The sequence below is a fragment of the Etheostoma spectabile genome, chromosome 12 (genome assembly GCF_008692095.1).
Source record: "Etheostoma spectabile isolate EspeVRDwgs_2016 chromosome 12, UIUC_Espe_1.0, whole genome shotgun sequence".
Lineage (NCBI taxonomy): Eukaryota > Metazoa > Chordata > Actinopteri > Perciformes > Percidae > Etheostoma > Etheostoma spectabile.
Window position 1 is genome coordinate 33,037,688 of NC_045744.1, and position 24,170 is coordinate 33,061,857.

Consider the following 24,170-nt stretch of genomic DNA (forward strand, 5'->3'; position numbering starts at 1 on the left):
GGGTCGTTAAAGAAGGGTAGCCCTGTGACATTATAGTCTTGTTACTTAACGCTTGATTTTAGTGGACATGCAATAAGGAGCACTTCACACCTGAAATTTCCTGTAGGTGTGTTTTGGGATAGGCTCCAGCACCCCTTAACTCTCAGTAGTTCAGGGACTAGGTGGCTAGAAAAATAAGTCTTAGGAAGATTTAGAGGTGTTCCGACACTAAAAACTTCTGAATGGAGCAAAGGTGTTGCAGCTCTCAACAAAAGATGTCCTCATAGGGGAGTAGCCAGGTTTGTACATTGTGAGTGTTCTGCGCAGAACTAGGAGATTCATTAAATTGTTGGTGACTGACATGCTAGCAAGCCAGCAGAATACTACATATAAATGGACACTACTGGAGTTGTGTGCTTAATGTTAAGAGGAAACTTTATAAGGCTAGAAATGAGATAGACATTCTGGAGACAGCCATGTTGAAACAAACCAGCAGATAGGGTATTTCACAGGGGCCTGTGAAAGGTTCGAGAGTTGGCTGGACAAACAGACGTTAAAGCAGACAGTAAAGCCTTTTGTAGGCTTCATTCTTCTGCTGTAGTGTGTATCTGAGGTTTAGTCACTTAGATACGCCAAATCCACTAAGGATGTAACTTTTTCTCATGAAGCAAATAAAAGAGATTCCACTGGCTTGCTCAGAGCTCCCAACAAGTAAATGCCATACAGTACAGACAGGTGAGAAATGTGATAAATCATATGCTTTAGCCGTCACCAGATCTTAGCTCAGGATGATACAAGTCTGCATTATACCCACACTTTTCCCATTCACATGGACTATGGCATGTAGGAGAGCTGGAGATGTTATAACAAGATGTATAACAAGCTGAAAGTGCATATTTAAAAATTATGCACATCCCTGTGCCCAAAAGGATGGGTGCTGAATAAAAGAAATAGCAATGAAACAAATAGATCCACACACCAAGTAGCTCCCAAATTTTAATGCTGTGTAACATTTCAAGAAACCAAGCTCTTCCTCATACTTTTTGTTTCAAGAATAATTAATTTGTACATTACTCGCTCCCCCAGCAGAAAACCCCATGCAGGTACCCAGCCAACTGTTAGAAGTAAAAAAAAATGTGTTTTCCCTCTTCCCGACATTATATCTGTCACCCCACTGACACTGTTTGCATTACAACATACTAGGGGTGGTTCATATATTCATATTGAACCAAAACGGTACGGGCATCACGGTTCGGTGCATGAATTTACACTGAGAATGCTCAGTATAAAAATAAATAAAACTTGCATGCAAATTAATTAATGTAATGGAAAACTAATGTAATGCGGAACTACTGTTAGATACACAGGTTCTTCAGGGACACCTAATCTGTAGCCCTGCCTTAGCTCTGAAATTCTGATTGGCACACCGTATGTAGCCGAGCTCCGTCTTTGTATGCGTTTTTTATGAGTCAGAGATGGCAGCCCTAAGGGCGAGTATGGCGAGTGGCGGCGTAGAGTTAGAGGACCCGCCAGGCTCTTTAAGATCTCAAGTTTGGGAAAACTTGGGTTTCCCAGTCAGTTACAGTAGCACAGGCCAGAGAATGGTGGATAAGACCGATGTTGTAGATTAGTGTTACGTTTCCAGCGTCACGGCTTTGAACCGTAAAGTTAGGTGGGACAGACGTCTTGTTTCTTCAGGCTAACTATATTAGCTTTAGCCAGGCAGGGAGCAGCTTTCTGAGGGGAAAAATGGTCGGGAGACGTTACGTTATACAGATGCTGTATTTTCTGTTTTATAACTGATTGTCTTATTTTGTTTACTTATTTTGTTTAAGTTCCAAATAGAGTCTGGAAATGATGTGGGGTACTTATTCTTTACTGTTTATCTTACTTTACACACTTCAGGCTGTTGCAGCTAGCTCAGGGGAGAGGCTGTATGACGCTAGGTTGTACAGCCTGAGACATAAACAAAATTTAAAAATGTCCTTTTGATTTTTTGTTTTGCTTTTCCCTTAATTGTACCAAACCATGATGTCTGAATCGAGGTATTAACCGAACCGTGACTTCTGTGTACCGATCTACCCATACAACATACAAATCTGATTGTTGTAGGGGTGCAAACAGTACAAACAGGAACTGCTAGTGGCTAATACAGCATGACTTCCCACGGTGCAGATTTGACAAAATGTAAAGATATATAGACTCAAAAAAATAAACATACTGGTGTAAATAGTTTTAAGTTTAATGGCCAGACATTTGAAGAGGTTAACACTATAAAGAAAAAATTACAATAAAATAAACTTTTCAGATTTTACCTGATTTGTTGTGCAGTGCAGGATACAGCTTGTCTCATGTTTAAAGTGTTATTTTCATCTCATGGTCAGACATTCAAACCTGGAAATTTGTTAATGTTGAAGGACTGATGAACGGAAGTTAGTGACAATCTTAAATATGCCATTAACAGTAACAATGACGTAGCAAAACCCCCAACAGGCAAGTCTGAACATACTTTCTTTTTTGTGAAATGAAGAGGTTCAGATAGTGGTTGCTGTAGACACAAGTACTTAGGAATATGCTAAGATACTCAACTTTGTTTCTCTCAAAATTGTTCTTTCAACAATATCAACACCGATGTGGTATAAAAAGTTGTCAAAAGAAAAACTTTTCATCATAGGGCATGGCTGTTCTGGGGTGGCCATTTTGTGCGTTTTGACATCAAAAGAGGAAGTGGGTGTAACTTGAGTGTACTACATCCAATCGGCTCGAAACTTTTCCCGATTCATCAAAGTCCGACCTTGACGACATATACACGCCGATGTTGGCTCAAAGTCATAACGCCCCCTAGTGGCAACAGGACATATGCCTAAAAGACAAAGTGCTATACTTTAACAAACTCCTCCTAGAGATTTCATCAGATTGATTTCAAATCCAGTCTGTCATCTAAAGACCTTAAGGATGAAAAGTTATTAAAAGAAAAACTTTGCGTCAAACATGTGTTTAGTCTGGCTTTTAATACGTACAGTGGTGTGACAATTTAATTCTTCTGTTTCTTTGTAAACTTCAGTAAGATTAGCAAGGGCCCATCCAACGCTGCTTGCAGCTTTAAAAATGTTCCCACCACAGCCTAAACCGTACATGGTATGAGGGTGCCATTTTCAGGACTGGTCCAGAACCCTGAAAGGACCTCAAGCGCAACAATTGACCCAATTCCACTAGGTGGTGCTATAGCAGAAAAAATGTGTTTGGCCCTATAAATCCCAAACCGTACATTGCACATTCAAAAACCATGCATCCTTGTGTTTCCTGGATCCAATTAAATCTCCTGATATAGGCCACGCCCATTTCTGCCTAGACTTTTATGAGTGAATAATTGCTTACAAATCGCAAGGCTCTGCAGTCCCATGTCGATGTGTCCTTGGCAAGACACTGAAACCCGAACCCCGAATTGTATAAATGTTTATTTGATGAGCAGGTCGTACCTTGTATGGCAGCCTCAGCCAAGGTGTATGAATGTGTGTGAATGGTGAATGGTTCCTGTACTATGTAAAAGTGCTTTGAGTAGTACTGTTTAAATACAGTCCATTTACATTTGCAGATGAACTATTGAGGATGCTGTTGCAGTAGTCAATTCTGGAAGTGATAAAGGTGTGAATCAAAGTTTCGGCAGCAGAGAAGGTGAGTGATGGACAGAGACAGGCACCGTTTTTGGTGAAAGAAGGCAGTTCTGGTTATTTGGCTGATATGGATTTCAAAACTGAGGCTGCTGTCGGAGATGAGTCAAAGGTTATGGATGTGTGGGTATGGAGACAGGGTGGACTTGTTAACAGGGAGACCAAAGTTATTGGTGTTCTTTGTGAGGAATTTCGGGCCGTTGATAATCAAGTCAGATTTATTGTAGTTGAGTTGGAGGAAGTTAGTTTGCATCCAGGTTTGAATACCAGTGAGGCAATTTGTCAGGGTAGAGGATGTAGCTGGATTAGGTGGAAATGTAGATCTGGATATTATCAGCGCAGCAGTGAAAGTGAAGACCATGTTGAGTATGATATTTCTGAGTGGCAGGAGGAAGGATGAAAAGGAGAGGACCAAGCACCGAACCTTGGGGGACGCCTTGTGACAGAGGAGCAATGGAGGAGGCGCAGTTGTTGTGGTGGATAAACTGTTGTCTGCAGTGCCAGTGGTGTTGGAGTAGCTTTCAAGTTGGGACAGGAGGATGGAGTGGTTGATAAGTGGTGTGGGGACTGATCCTGACTGAAAGTGGAATTGATGATTGTAGTGATGAACGGGACAATGGATGGTAGACAGGTCTTAATGAAAGTTGATGGGATTGGGGGTGTTACTATAATTGAAGCTGTTTTTTTCATCAGACCAACTAGATCTCTGAGCCGAGATGCAAAGACTTTTTTTCTTCCTAGGTTAGTGGGCCGTGCACGAGACAAGCGCATTAATGCTGACGATTGGCTGAGGTTGAGTACAATTTCATGGTAAGCCAGTCAGAGGTAGAGTTGGTCGGGTGTTTGAAAGCATGCATAGTTGGACACATAACGAACAACACAAGCGAGTCAGTCAACAAGAGACAGGTGTGGCGTTATGAAATCAAGGGGGGGTAACTTTTCCTGCTCCAGATTTCCCACCACAGTTAGAAAGCACAGGGGAGACACTTTGTTTCTCTCACTATGACTCTAGATTGGCTACTCGCTCCGAGCTAATTGTCGTCTAATCATTTGTCCTTTAACTAAATGCCTCAATGTCAAGTTAAACACATTAACCGGTCTCACATCGGTCTCTCCTCTCTTTGACTGCCAAACACATGCATATCCTAAATCAGCCATTCTCTCACCTTTTTTGTAGATGTTATATCTCCTACACACTTCAATCCTTACTTCAGGCGGCTGACGTTTGATGTGTCTTCCATGGAAAAGAACGCCTCCAACCTGGTGAAGGCGGAGCTCAGAATCTTCCGTCTTCAAAACCATGGGGCCCAAGTGTCTGAGCAGCGCATCGAACTCTACCAGGTACACACACTTTCCTCTGGGCTGATATCAAGAGCTGGCTAACTGACTTTATTTTTACTTTAAAATGTGTGTCCTGGTTCATTTGGTGACAATTTACTAGAGGTAACAGCTGATTCGGTTAATACCACAGGTCGCAGAATACTTCGACCAAAAACAAATGATTATTGTTTTAATAAAGAATTTAGGCAATAGACCTTTTTCACGGTAGAAATGTTGACATGTCATAGGAAAAGCACAGGTGTATTCAAAACCATTAATTATGGCTGCATTTCACTCAGGAGACGGTGTCACTGCCCGATGCAAGTTGAGTGCAGATTTGAGTTGCGCATGCTCTGACTTAAACGGTTTACGGCATAACATGTCATACTGAAATTTGTGAAATCCATAAAATAATTAACTTTTCTCATTGCAAACAATAACAGAAGATGGAAATCATTTCAAAATGTTTGCTAGCTTAGGTAGCAGTCATTTCAAAAAACGGTTATCAATTTCAGCTGTGGTTTTCTATTATGACAAGTCAAACTGTCTGCTTCAAAAAAGGTCTATAATTAGCCTTTTTACATAATTTTGTTAGCAACCATGATCTGATTTTATGTCCCACACAGCATGAGTCTATAAACAGCAAAAGTGAAAGTAGATGGTTACTTAGACAAGACGATGGAGGTGTGCAGCCTGCGGCCTGCAGCTGCTCATCTGACAGCTCACTGTGGCTGCTCCTTCTAAGTCCCTGCAATATTTCAAACTGATTAGCTGTCAAAAATGACCATTTTCTTGTTTTGTATGCATTTTGATCAACGATACAGTAAATGCTTTTATTGTGTAGCTGCACTAGTAGGAAATGTTTGATTTGAATTAGCAGTAACTTAATACAGATTTTTTGACTCCACAGACATTCAGTTTGTAATACAGAAAATATGTAAATATTGCAATACTTTTGTTAGTGGGCCATATGCTCAATCACCAGTGTGTTACTTCTTTTGGCAATAGCTTGTGATTTAACTTAATTTATTTAAATGAAAATCTTCAAGATTGAAACGTTAAAGTCATAATTAGATTAAAGTTCCCACATTGTAAAAATGATTTCCATGTCCAACTGAAAGAGACCAACGGTATAACAGAGCATTTCAGACAAAGGGTGAACACGGATATATTCAGACAGTAAGAGAAAATTTTTTTTTCTAAACATGTTCCATTATCATTCCAAAATACAAACATGACCCTAAAAATGTATATAAAATGGGACCTTTTAAAAGATGACATTTGCACATTGTTAATTTGAAATTTTATATTGAATTTTTCATTTCAAAGCATACATATGGCAATACTTGTCTTAGTTAAAAGTTAAAAGATCCAAGTTACTGTGAAAATAGGGACACCGTATACTCCTCCCAGGTTGCAGGGACTTTATTTACTGAGCAGTTTTTTTTTACATTACTACATTTTAAACTTTAGTTATGTTTATATGGTCTATTCATCTTGGCTTGAAACCCTTCTGTCTTGTCATGGTAAGTGTCACTGGTCTGACGTAACTATGTGCATAGTAGGGGTGGGTGATATGGCCAGAAAATAATATCACAATACTTCAAGGGATATCTGTGATTATATTCTTAATGATATGAAAACATACTGTACAACATTTTATTATTAATTTAAAGAACATACAATTGGGGAAACACGTGATCGGCTAGACAGAGATGACAGCTTAAAGTGTAGCCCCTGGCCCAACTTTGTCAAATAGTTGTTTATATGGTTCCAACGTCAATATTCTACTACTTTATGCTCGTTAGAGTTACTTAATGGGGAACTATGCAGATTTTTTAGCTTAATTTACCTTAACTGAACAGCTTCGGAGTCATTGGAGAGGTGAAATGCCTTTTTTTTTTAAGTTGAATGGTGGTTGTCTCGCTCCCCCCTAGCGCCTGGGAGCGGAAAAACCACCCTTGCAACTTTCAGTCGGCGAGTCGCCGGACTCAGCGTCAAGAAGTCAGAATATCGTGTGATATCAGGTCTTGCAATGTAAAGAATTGCTTCACGGCACTGCACACATACGCCCATTCAGGAACCAGCTACCAAAGTAGCGATGGAGTTTATTAACGATTATGATTATTGCTGAGCCGGCAAAAAACAAACAGAAACTTAGGAGGAACAGTGTCGGAGGAACAGAGAAAGAGGAAACTGCAGATTGACCGAGTAAAGAGTCACACACAAGTAAACATAGGAGCTACCAAACATCTATTCCGAAGCTGTACTGCTATAGAGAAACCTTCGAGCAAAAAGCCAGAAAACCGCAAAGAAATGGCCAGAATTGCATAGCGACCCTTTAAAGCAGAATGGCAAACAAGAGCAGGACCCAGTGCAGCGATACTATTGCCATTGCAAAGGCATTAATGGAGAAACAGAAAAGCTACTTCGAACCATGTTTTTCTCCGATTCAACAGATGGGGATAGTTAGCAACGACAAGCTACCTGCTATCCATTCGCAACTAGCATCTCTAACTGCAAGCCTTGGCTCTATCAGATTGGATGTGAAAACTACCGTGGAAAGCAATGCAAGTTTTCTTGACAGCCATTGCCACGCTTTTCAAGTGCTGGAGGTGAAGCTAGCAGATATGTAGGGCAGAAACCGAAGATACAATATCCGCATCATTGAGGGCCGAAAATTTACTCCTCAACCGGATTTCAGCAAATGTACCGTCAAGCGACACCAGGCTTTCTATCGAACCATGGACTCAGCACAAGTCAAGGGTCTGGATTTTTTTCCGGCTTTATCCAGCAACCCTGAAGATCGATGTCCTACGGCAGTCTAGACCTATAACAACATAACTAAGAGCTGGTCCAAAGAAAACCTGAGCCAGGGTTTGTAGATAAATCTGACGAATATGAAGAGTAGCAGAGAAGAGAAGGGGTGCTTCACTTTGGACAAAGACATCATTTACATTATGTGCACCTACTACTGCCCGTATTCAAACCTGCAATTACATCATAGGTACAGCTTTATCTTCTACATATTAGATGTTCTGCACAAGATACACTTTTAGGCTTAATTAGGCTGTTTTAAGAGTGAGAAAGCTGTGCAGAAAATTGCAAAATGTGAAAGCACTTGCCTGACAACAAATTAAGCTAAGCAAAGCTGCATTAAAATGGGGGACAACAAGACTTTTTATCACCTTTCACTGTCTCTGTGTTGGAATTTTAAACTCCGGCCGATTCAGGTGGACTATGGTCTACTACTGCTCCTCAGATCTCTGCTCTTTATTTACATTGGATAACAATACATTAAAACTAACTTTTTTTCCTGTACATTAGTTTGCTCTCATAATGCATCCTCTACTTCTATGAGATAGTTTGTACCATAAACTTCAAATGTGCACAGTAACTTAACAATACACTGAGACGGAGAACGCGTCCCAGGTCCCCCAAAAAAAGAAATAATAATAATTAAACAGAGAAAAGACGGAAGGGAGGGAAGGAGACAAAACAACACACGCAGAACAACTTCAGTAACCTCAGATTCATTGTTTGATTGGAAAAAAATGTCTAAAAGGATTTTTTTATTTCAACAGGGTCAGTTCTAATATTACCATCTGAAGATTTAATAGGAGAAGGTTTAACAGGAAAGGATAAGATTTAATATTTGATTAGTGAGCGTATTATAGAAATTGCCATCAAAAACTTTAGGCGTGTAAGCTGACACAAGTGCAATTTTCCTAGCACCAAACTCTGATGTGGAGATCCCAATCCTGCCTATATCATCTGACCATCACTTTAAGTGGGATGTTCCGTTTGACAACAATGGCAACTCCATTTTTATTAGAAATGGCTGAGGAGGATGCAATTGTATGACAGAATCTACTGGCTAAACGGCCAGTATCCACCTGCAGCAATTGTGTTTCCTGTACTAATGCAGTGTCAATATTTCTCTTTTTTAGTAAGCCCAGAGTGCTGATACGTTTTATAAGGAGCATTCAGTCCACCACAATTCCTAACCAAAAATGAAAGATCACCACCGTCATCTCTTAAACAGAAACAAGAAACAAAAAGCACAGAACAGCAAGCACATTGTAAGGGAAACTCTAGTCTGAGAGTGGCCCAGCTAACGTGTGGAAATTAGGCCACATTCAGAAACACAGTTTCTGTATTCATATCAACAGTGCGATACAATCTGGACACATTAAGAAAATTAGACAAACCAACAGTCCATGTTCATCAGGTTGTTAAAGTCCTGATCCTCCTCCATGGCTCCCTCTGTGACAGAATCCCCACCACAGCAGGAGGAGGAGGGGGCGTCTTTTTACCATGAGCCCCCTCTTATGTTTAACTCTCTGTTTCACAATTTTACATTACTCAATCTCAAGTGGTAAACAGGCATAGCGCAAAACCCAACCCCCCATATTTGCATATTTATTCACAAATACTGATTTGTTTTGTGATTGTAGAGACCTACAGTACAGGCCAAAAGATTCAAACTACCCCTCATTCAATGCGTTTTCTTTTATTTTCATGACTATTTACATTGTAGATTATCACTGAAGGCATCAAAACTATGAATGAACACATGTGGAATTATGTACTTAACAAAAAAAGTGTGAAATAACTGAAAACATGTCTTATATTCTAGTTTCTTCAAACTAGCTACCCTTTGCTTTTTTGATAGCGCTGCAAACCTTTGGTGTTCTCTCAATGAGCTTCATGAGGTAGTCACCTGAAATGGTTTTCACTTCACAGGTGTACCTTGTTAGGGTTAATTAGTGGAATTTCTTGCCTTATCAATGGGGTTGGGACCATCAGTTGTGTTGTGCAGAAGTCAGGTTGATACACAGCCGACAGCTCTATAGGACAACTGTTAGAATTCATATTATGGCAAGAATCAATCAGCTAAGGAAAGAGAAACAAGTGGCCATCATTATTTTAACAAATGACGGTCAGTCAATCCGGAAAATTGCGAAAACTTTGAATGTGTCTCCGAGTGCGGTCCCCAAGTACATAATTCCATATGTGTTCATTCATAGTTTTGATGCCTTCAGTGATAATCTTCAATGTAAACAGTCATGAAAATAAAGGATACGCATTGAATGAGAACGTGTGTCCAAACTTTTGGCCTCTACTTAATTAAAACTTTATTTGGAGACAAACTTTATATTTTGGAATATGGCCGGCATTCTGAACCAAGATGTCTGCGGTCAACACACACACACACACACACACACACACACAGACCATAGTCAGCAAACATGGCTGTGGTGAAGTTAGGATTACAACTAATGTTATAACTTAGTAATTGTAATAAAACCCTTGTGAGTAACAAGGTCCACCCCTTTGGTCTAGACTGTCATGTGTCCACAACTATGAGATGTATACCAATGAAATGTTGTACATTTTGTAAATGGTTCATAGAAAATGAATCAAATTGACTTTTGTAATCCCCTGACTCTACATCTAGCACCACCAGCAGGTCAAAGTAGTCACTTATCCTGCGTAATATCTCAACATCTACTAGATCAATTGGTGCAAACTGTTGTCCAGATATTCGCATCTTGTCTCCTACTAATCAGTATATGTTTATTTTAACATACGTTTGACCATAACCTTTCTTTAACATAAACAAATGTCAAAATCCAATTGCCTAATAACCTTAATTCAACCTTAATCACAGAGCTGGCAGATCAGAAATGGTCATTTGGAATGCAATCACATGGTTGGAGAACTGTATTGCATAGAACTTTGGGTATTTCTCTTTAGCCGCTGTGACTACTGCAAGCAACTTAATTAAGTTTTTTTGGTGCTTGACTGTGTGGCAGCATTCTTAACTGTCAAAACAAATACAACATAAGAATTTTAAATAAATAGCTCTGTAAACAAAATTTCTGTTTCACAACTTTGACCTTTCATGCTTCTGTTTTGTACATAGATTTTAGGACACAGAGACCTTACGTCCCCAACACAAAGATATATAGACAGCAAGGTGGTACAAATGCGAACAGAGGGAGAGTGGCTGTCCTTTGATGTCACAGAGGCAGTGAGTGAATGGCTGAACCACAGAGGTGAGTGCATATTCCTCCCATCACTGCAGCACGTTCATCATCATTTATTGCATGTTTCCCCTTGTTGTGACTTTTGTTTCTTCACAGACAGAAACAGTGGATTCAAGATCAGCCTGCACTGCCCGTGCTGCACGTTTGTACCATCAAATAACTACATTATTCCCAACAAGAGTGAGGAGCTGGAGGCACGGTTTGCAGGTTATTTGATTCGGATTTTTCTTTTTTTCAACTAATCCAATGAAAACGTCAATACAAACAATGTGTTAGTTCATCTTGTAATATCAATTAATTTTGTTTCTCACATAAAATCGTACGAGGTACAATTCCAGGAAAATGTTATCCCGTCATCTACACAAACTTGTGTCATAAAGCAGAATGTGGCCATCAGAAACATAGAAAAAGAGTCACATGGTTAAATGGCACCATTGGCATGCCAGAATAAAGCTGACGTTAAGTTTTGGCAAAAGGTTGAAATAAATACATTTAAAGATGAACTGAACCCAGTGAAATTACCTTTTAGAAATAGGCTTTAGTCAGTGATTTATAAATAAAACAATAGTGAGGTTTGTATGGACACCTAAAAATAAATCTACATAGCAAATTAATAACAATTCTTCAGTAAGAGTATATTGTTATAAAACCAGTTTTTAACCAAATTAAAGTTAAACTGTAAGGAATTATGGATTTGTGATAAATAAAAATTAGAATCGTAAATAACAGTATCATCAGCATAAAGATAAACATGACAGTTACAGCATATTTGAGTTAAGTCATTAATAAAAATAGAAAAAAATGAGGGTAAGAATATCATAGTCAGACTGAAAACCTTGAAAAACAACACACTGGTGTCTATTGTGAAGATAGGCATTAAACCAGAGGAGAGCATTTTGATTTAAACCAATTCAGCACTGCCTGTCAAGAAGGAGATAGTGATTGACCATATCAAAAGCCTTAGTGAGTTGGCTTTTATCAAAGGTTGAGAACACATCATTCATGAGTTTTAGAAGAGCAGTGGTGGTAGAGAAATTTGGTCTAAAAACTGATAGATTGAGATAAAATATTGAACTGATTGGTTGGTTGGTTGAAATGTGATAATTGATTAACAAAAAGCATTTCATAGATGTTAGCAATGGTACAACTAATAGAAATAGGGTGAGACTTATTAATTTGACTTCTAAACCATCTGGACCAGCAGTAGTTCTTTCTTTTAACTCACATATAGCATGAAAAACATCAACAGGCAAACATTTTATACTGGAAAATGAGTAATAAATATTGAGGTTTAAGGAATAAGCCATATCATGTGAGTTAATCTGTTGGGAACCCCAGATAGAAAATAAATACTGATTTAAATATTGAAATAATTTCATTATTAAATTGTGTCTGGTGTATGGAGCTTTTTTAGTTTCATTATCTATTAACATTCAAACATCTAGGATTATGAATATCATGAGAAAAGATAACTTTATAGTAGTTGGATTTTTAGATCAGAATCCTTAGAGGAGTGATATTTGGCCCAAGCTTTTTCCTTTTGTTTAAAAAGGCTGATAAAATGTGAGTTAATCCAGGGTCAATGTTTTCCTTTAACTCTAATTGATTTCATGAGAGCATGTTTATTAATTACACTAGTAACTTTATAGTCAAAGAAGATCCATGCATCATCAACAAAAGGGATTTACTGGAATCTATGCCAGTTCACTGTAAAAACAAATATTGGTGAGAGGTAAATATAACATGTGCAACTTGTTTAAATTTTACTACAATCTAGTAAAATATTAGTCAGCAAGCAAATATACAGTAATGGGTACATTGTACATACATTGCATTTTTTATAATAGTAACATTTGCAACCTAAAAAATCATAATAAAATCTACCCCAAAATGATAAGTCTGCAGTTCAAAGTGCACATGCGTCAGTGCTGGTTCTTGGCCAACATCTATTGTTTCATTGGCGGGACACTGGAAAGTCAAGCTGTTTGGTTTAAGGTAAGATTCCCTTTTAACAGGTTGCTGTGTATAAAAATCTTATTTAATGGTCGGTTTAGATGGTATAGTCTGCTTGCTTCTCTAGGCTGTTAACAAGTTACTCAATGGCAGTCTGTCATTGAAAGTTAGCAAGCTACCGAGTGCCAGCTAGCTAATGCCAGAGGTGAAAGGCTAACATTAACTTCCAACGTTACTAAACATAGCTAGCAATGTGGAGATTGTTGGAGGAGATTTTAGTTCCGTTACTTCACACTAGCTAACGTTACCTGCTGTGGTATTTGACAGTCACACTCTAACATTCTGTTAGGCGCATACGCTAACGTCACATTTATCTTGTAAGTTAACTTTATTTCTTTAAAAAGGCAGCGGTTGGAAGCATTTTTTATTTAATGTGTTATGAGAGTAGCGTTTAGCAGATGCGCTGAGAGGGCAACCGGTACCATTGCGCTGTGTGAGGGGAAAAAGCAAGATGTTAAAGTGAGTTAACATTGATCGATAATCAAGTTTCTCAAGACACAATGGTTTCATCCACTTTTCAATACTGCATGAAAATGCATGTGAAGTAGCAGTAGTTATTTTGAACCTTGTAAGCCGTCCCCCATGACTTTCCATGGCGCCAACGTATGTTTCAGTGGACTGAGGACACCTGTAACTGGTCTGCATTGATGCTTAGCAAAGAAGGAGCTGCTGGTACCAGCAGGATGCATCATCTCATAAACACTGTAAATCAGGTAAATATATATTGCTTTTTCACTAAAATGTGCCAATAATTTGTAGAAATAAGTTTGTCATTAAATGCATCTCTTCACAGTCCCAATGTGTGAGAGAGAAAAAGAGATGCAGTTGTCTGTCTCACCTCAATGAGTCCCTTGGGGAACATCAAGAACATCTCGTCCAAGATTGCCAGGTATGTTATCAATCAACTAAAGGTATCACATGGTATATATATATATATATATATATATACAGTACATGAATACTTTGGATACGTGGGCACAGCCACCATTAGACAGAAATGCCACATCTAGTTTAGTTTGTAATGATGCAGGAGGTCTTTCCCTACTTAAAATCATGATGTGACTGTTATATTGTATATATGCAATGTTATATTAATAATGCAGGTTTTTAAACCAACATTCTTGTCAGGGTACAAAGGCGGACTCAAATGCACAACACAGGATGCAGAGATAAAAGGTAAGTGGATTTATTGTTCAACGAACAAAGGTACAGAATCGGCTGGCAGAAGACGTAAGATGTTGGCTTGACCAAGAAAACGTGATCAATAAATATATTGGGATAGTAGCTTGTTATTGTCTTTAACTTAAAAGTGCATATTTTTGTTTCTCTTTTTAACATGGTGGTGAAGGTGTTTGTGATCCATAATACTGCAGCGAAGGGGCATACAGCAGACGTGTTAATTGCGATGGAGGCACAAAGTGCTGAACGTGTGTGGGAACCAAACCAAGGCATGTGTGCTGTTGATGGGATTGATCTACTCCCTCAAACTTGAGTATACTAAGAAGCTTGAGTATACTTAAAGTATTTCAGAAATTCTTTTGGTGCTTGACAGAGCAAAACTGCTAATAAAAAACTGCTGCTAAGTAAGCTAATGCTGAACTGTTTGTCACTGTGTTCAGGCACAGACTGACTGTTTCCTGGGATCTTATTGTGAATTAATTTTATGTGTGTTGGTGCTGAATGAGGCTCACTGTAAAATGCAATCAGAAAAATTCCTCTCAAAACACATTGACATTGAAAATTCTCTACATTCAAACAGTGCATATTATCTCATGGATCAATGTTATTCAAAAGACACAAATTGGTTGAGCAAGGACTGAACTCAGTGTGTTTCTGGCTGGTACTAGTCTGTCAGTCCCTTTAACCAAAGAGACACAGTGTTGAGATGTGGTAAAAATGCAGTCTTCAACAAACCCATAAGGCTTTGCAAATATCTGCATATGTTCCGCAACCAAATCAAAAACGATGGATTACGATAAAACTGTGTTTATTGTAAACTTTAAAAAATGTAAGATGTTTATGTTTGGGATAACAAACAAACTGGAATCCATATATATATATATATATATATATATATATACTGAATATGAATATATGAATATGTTTTTTGAACATTTGATTGATTAAAATGAATTAACATGATCAATTATCTCCTGTGTCTGACAATATTTTTTAAAGTAAAGTTTACCTTCCCTGAATGAATAATGATTAATTACTAATATTGTTAAATTATTAATAACAAGTATTAAGTGCTTCCAATCAAGAGGTAATCTTACTTACTTTGTATAAGTAATCGGTTGTGTAATGTATTGAAAAATGTTAGGTAGACATTACCTAATTTCTTTTAGTGTATCATAGTTGTTAAATGTAGACACGCTTCACTCAAAACATGTGGTGAAATCTACCCAGAGAGCAAATTTCTACCTCATTGAGTAGATTCTATAGGTTGATTTTTACAGTGCGCAATTGTGTCCTGAATAAAACAATCTACATTTATAGTCTTGCATTGTGTCAAGTTAATATACTAAGGAGGAAAACAAGAAATTTTAATTTTTCGTTGTTTAGTTTAATTATTAGTTGATAAAACACACTTTGTAGATTCAGTCAGAGCAAAGGGAGACCTATAAATGTTGCCAATAATTAAATGTTTGTTATCATGAAGGATAATGTTGATTCAAAAAACATAAAAAATTAACTAGTTCTACATTAGGAATAACACACTCACACACCAGATTTGCAGCAACGTATGTGGCCACCGCACCTGCTTTAAAAGCCCTACAAACATCAGTTAACAATGTAGCCATATTACAGAGAAAGTGATAATATTGGGTTTGTAAAGAGTAACCTAGACTCAGAAAACGGAAACTGAGAGAGAAGGTGATGAGAAGTGAGCACGCGCGCGCGCGCACACACACACACACACACACACACACACAAAGGGAAAAAAAGAAGTTAACGGCAGGTAACACATAAGAGGCTCAGGATGCTATATAGGGAAACAGAAGGAGGGCCCTGCTGATTAAAATCAAAATAAATCAAATTGTAGATTGTATTGAAATAAACAAAAGAGTTTACATGACCTCAAATATTCAATTCAATTCAATTTTATTTATATAGCGCCAAATCACAACAACAGTTATCTCGCGCTTTTAATAAAAGAGCAGGTCTAGACCGTACTCTGTGATGTTATTTACAGAAACACAACAATTCCCATTGAAAACAAGAGAGAGGAAAAAAAGAAAAGGGCCATTATATTACATATCTTACATAGAAAGGTCAAATTGAACAGCATTCAGTGTCCAATTGTTGAACAACCATATTCAACTTACCACATTAGGACAGGTCTTTTTTGTGATCACATTTTTAATTTTTTATATTCAGAAAACAATATCAGAATAATAATAATATTCACGAACAGTTACAAATAACACACTGGGACATAGGAACACCAATACAGTGCCAAGTGTCTAAAGTCTTCCCCGGCTCGACCCACGTGAGCCGTAGAGAGTTCCATGTATGTGGCATCCAAAAAAGAAAGGATCCATGTACAAACAGATAAGTCATGAGGTGGCTTCTAACGGGTTGCAATCATCTTCTTAGCAGCTATAAGACCAAGAAACACAGCACGTTTTTCAGCTTTAGAAAGCTGAAAGGCTGACAGGTCATTCAGAGTCAAAACATTGGCAGTAACGGGTACAGTAACATTAATCAAGGTGGAGATTTTGGATGCAATACTGTTCCAGGAGCGCACTCCCAGAAGATATGCACCTTGAGCTTTAATTGGGCAGAGTGCATATAGGGCTGTTAATTATTTTCATGTGGTGCATTTTCACGGGGTGAGATATGTCCTATGAATGAAATTGTAGTGAATCTGCTGATGGTCTGGATTGCGTGATACTTATGGAATGTTAGACCATACATCATGCCAGTCGAGATCGTTACTCAGGCCTGGGCAATCACATGCCCAGATCCTCTCTATAGGAAGGCCAACGTTGCCAGATATCACTAAGAACTGATAAAGCCTGAATACCATACCACAGTTTTTAGGCTGCACAGTAAATAACTTCCGGATAGAATGGATGGGCAGAGCCCTCTGCCAGGGAACACCGTATGCCTTGAGTGCTGATCTTAACTGAAGGTAAAAGAAAAAAGAGGAACGTGGTAGACTGAATGCATTTTGTAAGTTAGAAAAGGGTAATACCAACCTCACAAAAATGTCTTATAGACGATGAACTCCCCTTTGTTTCCATTATGGGGCTGTTATCGGCCTCCCACCAATCAGGAGTGCTGTATTATTGAATAATGGGGGAAAAGTGTGCCTGTTATAAGATATATGGCAGTATGTTTCAGCTTATCTCCAAGTTTAGATAAGATGTGAGATAATGGGGCGTAGCTGGCACTGTTTGTCAGAAACATTGGCAAGAAGAACGCCATGGAGTAACCAAGGCTCTGTCATAGCACTTTCAAAGACACATCTGGATTAAACCAAGTGGGAACTGAGAGGCCACCATTTTCTTTCCTCCTCTGTAGAGTAGACATCTTAAGTCAGCGGGCCACTTGCCTTTCCAGATAAATTTAGAAATTGCTGATTGTAATTTACGCCAGTAGCCAGCAGATGGGGAGAGAGGCAGCAAAGAGCTCACAGAGTTGACCCTGGGTAATACATTCATTTTGACCACTGAGTTACGGGCTTTAATCAACATGGGGAGACCATCCCCTTTTCCATATCCTTTAAAACGCTGTTCAGAGCAACAGAATAGTTATGTTTAATGATCTGGTTTAAGCAGGGGAAGACCTCAATGCCTAAATATTTAAACTGCTTAACAATGGGGATGTCGGCAGAGATGGTTGAGTTGAGGGCAGAATCATTTAAATGAAGTAGTTTGTTCTATATTACTTAACAGGCACAATATCTATTGGCCTCATCAATATTTTGCAGGCTTACAAACTGACCTGTCCTACAACCCTGATATTTCTGCAACCACCCCGTCACAAACATCTGCAAATTTCACACAAGGCCTGGGTCTGCAGTAGCCAAATTTAACAGCCCTAACGTTACTTACCTATCTGTCAGAGAATAATAAATCCATATGAGCTCCAACACTTCATTGTGGTCCCTTTTAAACACAGCCAGTGACAGTCACGCTACTTTCCAACTAAATTATCACTACCATCAGTGGTTATTTTTTTTATCCTACAACTGTCTACTCTGCTCGCCAAGATGTACACGCCTCTAACTAATAAGCCCAGCCACTCACACTTTCTGATGAGATGAAATATCAACTCTGTTGCTTTTCCCGACACACACAGTTATTAAGTCTGCTTAATAAAGCTGACAGGAACTTGCAGTCCATGATGCTAACAGGTCGAGCTAATAACTATCCGACCAGCAGGCTAAATGTTAATGCTACAAGCTACAAACAACACCCTCACTGTTACTGTTTTGTTCAAATCTTGAAGTGTGGGAAGGCACTGTTTCAAGTTCTTTCAAAATAATGCCTTTAGTCTCTTTATTTTGATAAATGTGATCAGATTAAATCTTATGTTTTGACCTGTTAATTAACAAAAGTATTCACATACAGTAGTATGCAGCCTATTGATCTCATTTATGTTTCCAGGTATTGATGACAGCTTCGTCCACGGTGTTGACCTGAAGGCGTTTAAGAATCGGCGACACAGCAGTCAGGCGCCACACCTTCTTCTCATGCTGTTGCCTTCATACCGGCTGGAGTCCCAGTCCCACCACCCGTACCAACGATCCAAGAGAGCCCTGGACACAGCCTACTGCTCCAAGTACGAACCAGGAATTCACAGGAATTCACACTCTTGGTCTCATTACACACACATAAATTGAGATTCTCCGCTCTGGGAGTTTTCCTGATATGGTGACCTGATATCTGCCTAAGGTATCAGGAATCATGGCAATATCAAAGTATTCTGTGCTAAGAGTTGTGGTTTTTATGTATTGATAAGCAGCCAAATGCTCTCATGTCACATAAACTGTATGTACAGATAATCCAGCCACAGTTATTATGAGCTTTACTTCATGACTACATTGTTTGGATGTGCTTTTTTGCATTGAATTGACATCAATTGCTTTGTGTGGCGCTTGAAATGGTCATATGAATTTGCAATTTGTAAAACACAATGCACAATGGGGGGCAGCATGAATATATTTTCGAGAGATGTATATTTCTATAGAGATGGAGAGAGATTATTAGGCCATCAGTGATAAAAGGATACAGACACTCTCGGGCGTCGGACTTGGTGGTTATAGCTTGGTGCTATGGTTAAGGAGCTGCTAACACAGGAATTTTATTACTATAGTTTTCCATAAAGAGCATTATGCCTACAGACACAGATAGACTGTGCCCTTTTGTTGTGTCAAAACCTTGGTGCTAAAACAATCTCATACAAATTTGCAACTCATGAAACACACAAATAAATGTAGCGATATTTGCATCTGTAAATCTGTGTCATTTTGTTGCCTCTAATTTGTGACTTTGGAAACACAATGCACAAATGAATGCAAAGCAATTTGTATCTGTAAATGTGTATCTGTGTCTCCAACTCAACTTATTATTTTTTAATGAAAATATATTTTTCAAGCTCCAATTTGTGTGGATTCTTTTGACACAGTTTTTCCATGTTTTATCTCCACGAGTACAGCTGCACCAATCTCAAGGTTAGAATTAGTAAGGTCAGTCATTGGGCCCAATTTCGCTTTGCCTAAGATAAACCCCCCTTCCTGTTATTCGGGATGAGGTTACACTCAATGAGGGTAGATATGTGCAGCGATACTCTGCCGTCAGCTGACTCCACCATAAAGCCACTGGCTCTTCTCCCAGTGATGTCTGTGAGCCAGAGCATGTCTTGAGGGTATAAGGAGAATTATTTCCATGAATACCAAGTATGTTGAAGAAGGCAGACCAATAAGTCATCTAACATCACATACATTAATTTCTTCTTGAATGACCATATATATATATAGATATATATATATCTATATATATATATATATATATATATATATATATATATATATGGGAAAATGGTCAGCGTAGACTCTGGGAGGTCAGTTGTCAAGTCAAGTGTGGTCTAGACCTACTCTAACTGTAAAGTGTCTCGCAATAACTCTTGTTATGAATTGATATTATAAATAAAATTGAATTAAAGAGAGAGCTGGACTTCAGCTGAGACTCTGAGCCACTAGACATCAGCTGAAACTGTAAAACAGTAGTGCGGTAGTAGTTGCTAGCTCCTAGCTTCCATCCGGTTAGTGTGTTCAGCCTGGCTTCTGTGATAATCATCCCGACAACAATCCACGGAGCGGCGGTGGTGTGGGTATGTCCTCCAGAGGACAGGTCATGGCTTTGCGACGAAAACATGAAGTTCATTCCCCCCAAAAATAGATTATTGAGTACTGTAGTGGTTATGACCATATCAGTGACTATGTATGTACATGAAAACGGGGCAAATATAGCGTTAGAGAATGTAGCTGTAGCCTCGCAATGAAGTCCCGTTGTAGCAGGAAAAGGAAAACAGTGTGCAGTGTATTTTTTTTTTAGGGGGGAATAAACTTTAAAACGTGACATGACCTGTCCTCTGGAGGACATAGCCACACCACCGCTCCGTGGATTGTTGTTAGGATGATTATCACAGAAGCCAGGCTAGGAGCTAGCAGCTACAAGCTACCAGTTATCGGCAGGATTGAGACAGGAACCAGGGTAGGTGAATTTAAACAATGTCTGAGTTGAAAACGCATCTTGATGTTACGAAAGGGCCCTGTTGTGTTACACAGTCATTTTAATTGCATTTTGTCTGTTAAGAGGCACAAAGGCTCTCTACAACTTGCCCCAGCAACTGCCGTTTTAGATCAGTGGAAGCTCATACACGTTGCTGCAGCTACTCTGTGTTGCCTGCACTGATTCAGCTCAGGGTTTTTTCAATCACACGTATATTTATGACGATCAAGATTAATGTAAAAAATGGCCGGAATTCTCCTTTAAACAGAGTGTCTTGACTCATTTCCAATAACTTTCATGGCATTCCCTTGTTCCTCAGTCTGCCGACAGGTTAACCGCATCTGTTCTGCTCACATGTACCAGACAGGTCCCAACAAAATATTGGGTTTGAGTTTGGTTTGGGCAATTTTATTGCATCGTGGCTTGGTTATTTTGAGATGTCTCTGGGGCTAGCGTACCTGGTAGAGTTTGTGCCCCATGTAGGTTAAGTTCTATCTAACCCACAGCCCTTGGCTGGGTGTTATCCCCTCTTCTTCTTTTCCCCCCCTTTCCTGTTTATCTATGCTATCTAATAAAAAATGTGTATAATAGATATACTTAAATATTATTTATTTATATTTATGTGTACACCAACTGTGTCAGACTACTGCAACATGATTCACTTCTTCAATTCATCTCTTTGTAGGAACGTTCAGGACAACTGCTGCTTGCGGTCACTCTACATCGATTTTAGAAAGGACCTGGGCTGGAGGTGGATCCACGAGCCCAAGGGCTATGAGGCCAACTTCTGTGCCGGGGCCTGTCCATATCTGTGGAGTGCCGACACCCAGCATTCCAAGGTACTACATAGATAATTGTCCTTTACTGATCCCAAATTTGGAAATTCTTAAAATAGAAAGAATTTGTCATAATTTTGCAAAATTTGAGGGAAAGGTCCAAGGTTAAAGAATTTGTGTGATCAGAGTTGGTAAGGTCAGTAACTTGAACATTAATGGTTTATCCTACTTTACTTATATTATTATATGTATATGCTTACATTTTCTGAATAGCTGTTATTCTTGTGTTTTAGGTATTAGGCCTGTATAACACCATTAACCCTGAAGCATCTGCATCGCCCTGCTGCGTCTCTCAGGACTTGGAGCCCCTCACCATCCTCTACTACATTGGAAAGACCCCCAAAATAGAACAGCTCTCTAACATGAAGGTCAAGTCCTGCAAGTGCAGCTAAAAGTGCTTACAAGCCAGCACAAACACTCTCTCCTTCCTTCACACAGACAGACAGACACACAGACAGACAGACACACACACACACACGTACAACTGTATTTTCTCTTACATTACAGTACATTTCCATTTTCACACCGGCACTTTGGGGTGGTGTGCTGGAGAATAGAGGTAGAGACCGATTCAATGCATACACAACATATAGAACATGATACAGGAAACTTGACTTTGATACCAATGCTGAGTACCATAGCTAGAGTGTTGCATTGCATAGGTTGACACTGCCTTATCACAAGCAGACTGGGGCTTGCGTACAAAGAATTTCATGGAGAACACACAAGTCTTTAGTTTGTTGTGTAATATTTTGCTTTGCAAGCATTTGGCTGTCCAATATCAACGTGCATCTTTTTTTCACCTATTCAACCTTCTCCAAGAGGAATGCCAGTGTAGTTATTTAGTGCTAAACAAGTCTAAATGACAATGTTACCGTGTAGCCAAGCAAAACAAGACATCAAAAAATAAGAATGCTCTCACATTTAATAGCTTTATGTGCAGCGGAAAGCCATGAATTAATGCAGTAGAGTGTTTGAGATGTTCATCACTGCTGTCTTTAAGTGAAATATTTTGATATTTTGCTCCTGGCAACAGTTTATAAACAATATTAAATAGGATGGGATCCATTCATGATGTGAAAAACTGGTTGATGCCAAGCTACAACTGCGTAATGAATCCAGTTAAATGCCTTAAAGGTAGCGTTGTTAAAGTTGGAAAGCTAGCAAGATTTGAAAGTAGCATCTCCTCTGGGCTGCTTCCAATCCCGCTGCATTTGAATTCATTCCCATTTAAAGAAAGAGTGAAAGTAAAGCAAGACAGCATTTGACCGCAGCCCCCAAATTACTAAATCCGCCCCTAAAAAACACACCAAGTTGTAGCTAGTTGTGGCCAGAAACACACTCAGCAGAGGTATTAATTTCCAAACAGGCATATTATTTGCTTGCTTTGACATGACTACAGCAGTTTTTAAAGTAACCTAAAAACATGATTAATTATGCATTTTTACCAGCGGTAACGTCATCAGGCTTCTGCAATGGCAGAGTGGCCTATCTGCTCATGTTTGTTGACTCCAGGAAAATGAAGAAGAGTTGTGATGTTAGTATACCATCATGATCAGAAACACACACAGGGAAATACACAGAGGGTGGCTGTGAATCACAGGTACAGAACAGTAGGTCACCCCTTAACCACAAGATTTGTGGTTCAATACTAGGCTCTCAATCTAGGCTCTATTTAATTCAATTTTATTTATAGTATCAATTCATAACAAGAGTTATCTCAAGACACTTTACAGAGAGAGTAGGTCTAGACCACACTCCAAAATTTACAAGGACCCAATAGTTCTAGTGGTTTCCTCCAGAGCAAGCAACAGTGCGACAGTGGCGAGGAAAAACTTCCTTTTAGGCAGAAACCTCGGACAGACCCAGGCTCTTGGTAGGCGGTGTCTGACGGGCCGGTTGGGGTTAGAATGAAGAGTGGAAATGACAAGAATAGAAAAAATAGTAGTTTGTAGTAGTTCATGGCATAGCAGGGCACTGTGCGGCATTACAAGGTACAGCAGGACGTAGCTGGGCACAGCAGAGTGTAGCAGATGAACATGGCACCGCAGAATGTGTAGCGGGACCATGGACAGCTGCTACCATGATTTTGGAGCATCCCTGATCCGAGGGAACATGCTGGGGAAAAAAGAACATAAGGACTCCGGGGAATGACTCCCCAGAGCTAGGTTAGTAACACGCATTTCTGGGACATGGATGTACATAAATGAAAAGATAGGAAGATAGAGGAGAGAGGAACTCAGTGGGTCAAAGGATGTCCCCAGCTGTCTAAAACTATTACAGCAAAACCAAGAGAGACGAGGTAAAGAGAGGAGCCTGGTCGGGCTAGAAGTCTCCCCAAACGGATCTGGCTGTATGCCAAGTCTCCCTTTAGTTTATTATATGCTTGATTATATGATAGATAAATCTGACAACTATGACGAGAAGCAGGTGGGCCGGGTTAGGCGGACACTGCGACTCCTCACTCCCTAACAATATTCAATTTTATGCCCTAACAATAAGCTTTATCAAAGAGGAAAGTCTTAAGCCTACTCTTAAATATGGAGACGGTGT

The 24,170-nt window shown here is 39.2% G+C and overlaps 1 protein-coding gene across 1 annotated transcript in view; it reads left to right on the forward strand.

Annotated features, from left to right (window-relative positions):
- The window catches only part of tgfb2 (transforming growth factor, beta 2), a 64,252-nt gene extending 42,198 nt beyond the window's left edge, over window positions 1–22,054 (forward strand). Inside the window, exons 2-7 of the mRNA XM_032531994.1 lie at window positions 4,828–4,991; window positions 10,900–11,032; window positions 11,120–11,230; window positions 18,655–18,829; window positions 21,467–21,620; window positions 21,851–22,054. Of these exons, the coding sequence (XP_032387885.1) occupies window positions 4,828–4,991; window positions 10,900–11,032; window positions 11,120–11,230; window positions 18,655–18,829; window positions 21,467–21,620; window positions 21,851–22,009 (896 nt within the window). The 3' untranslated portion in view covers window positions 22,010–22,054. The remainder of the gene's footprint in view (window positions 1–4,827; window positions 4,992–10,899; window positions 11,033–11,119; window positions 11,231–18,654; window positions 18,830–21,466; window positions 21,621–21,850) is intronic.
- The last annotated feature ends 2,116 nt before the right edge of the window (window positions 22,055–24,170 follow it).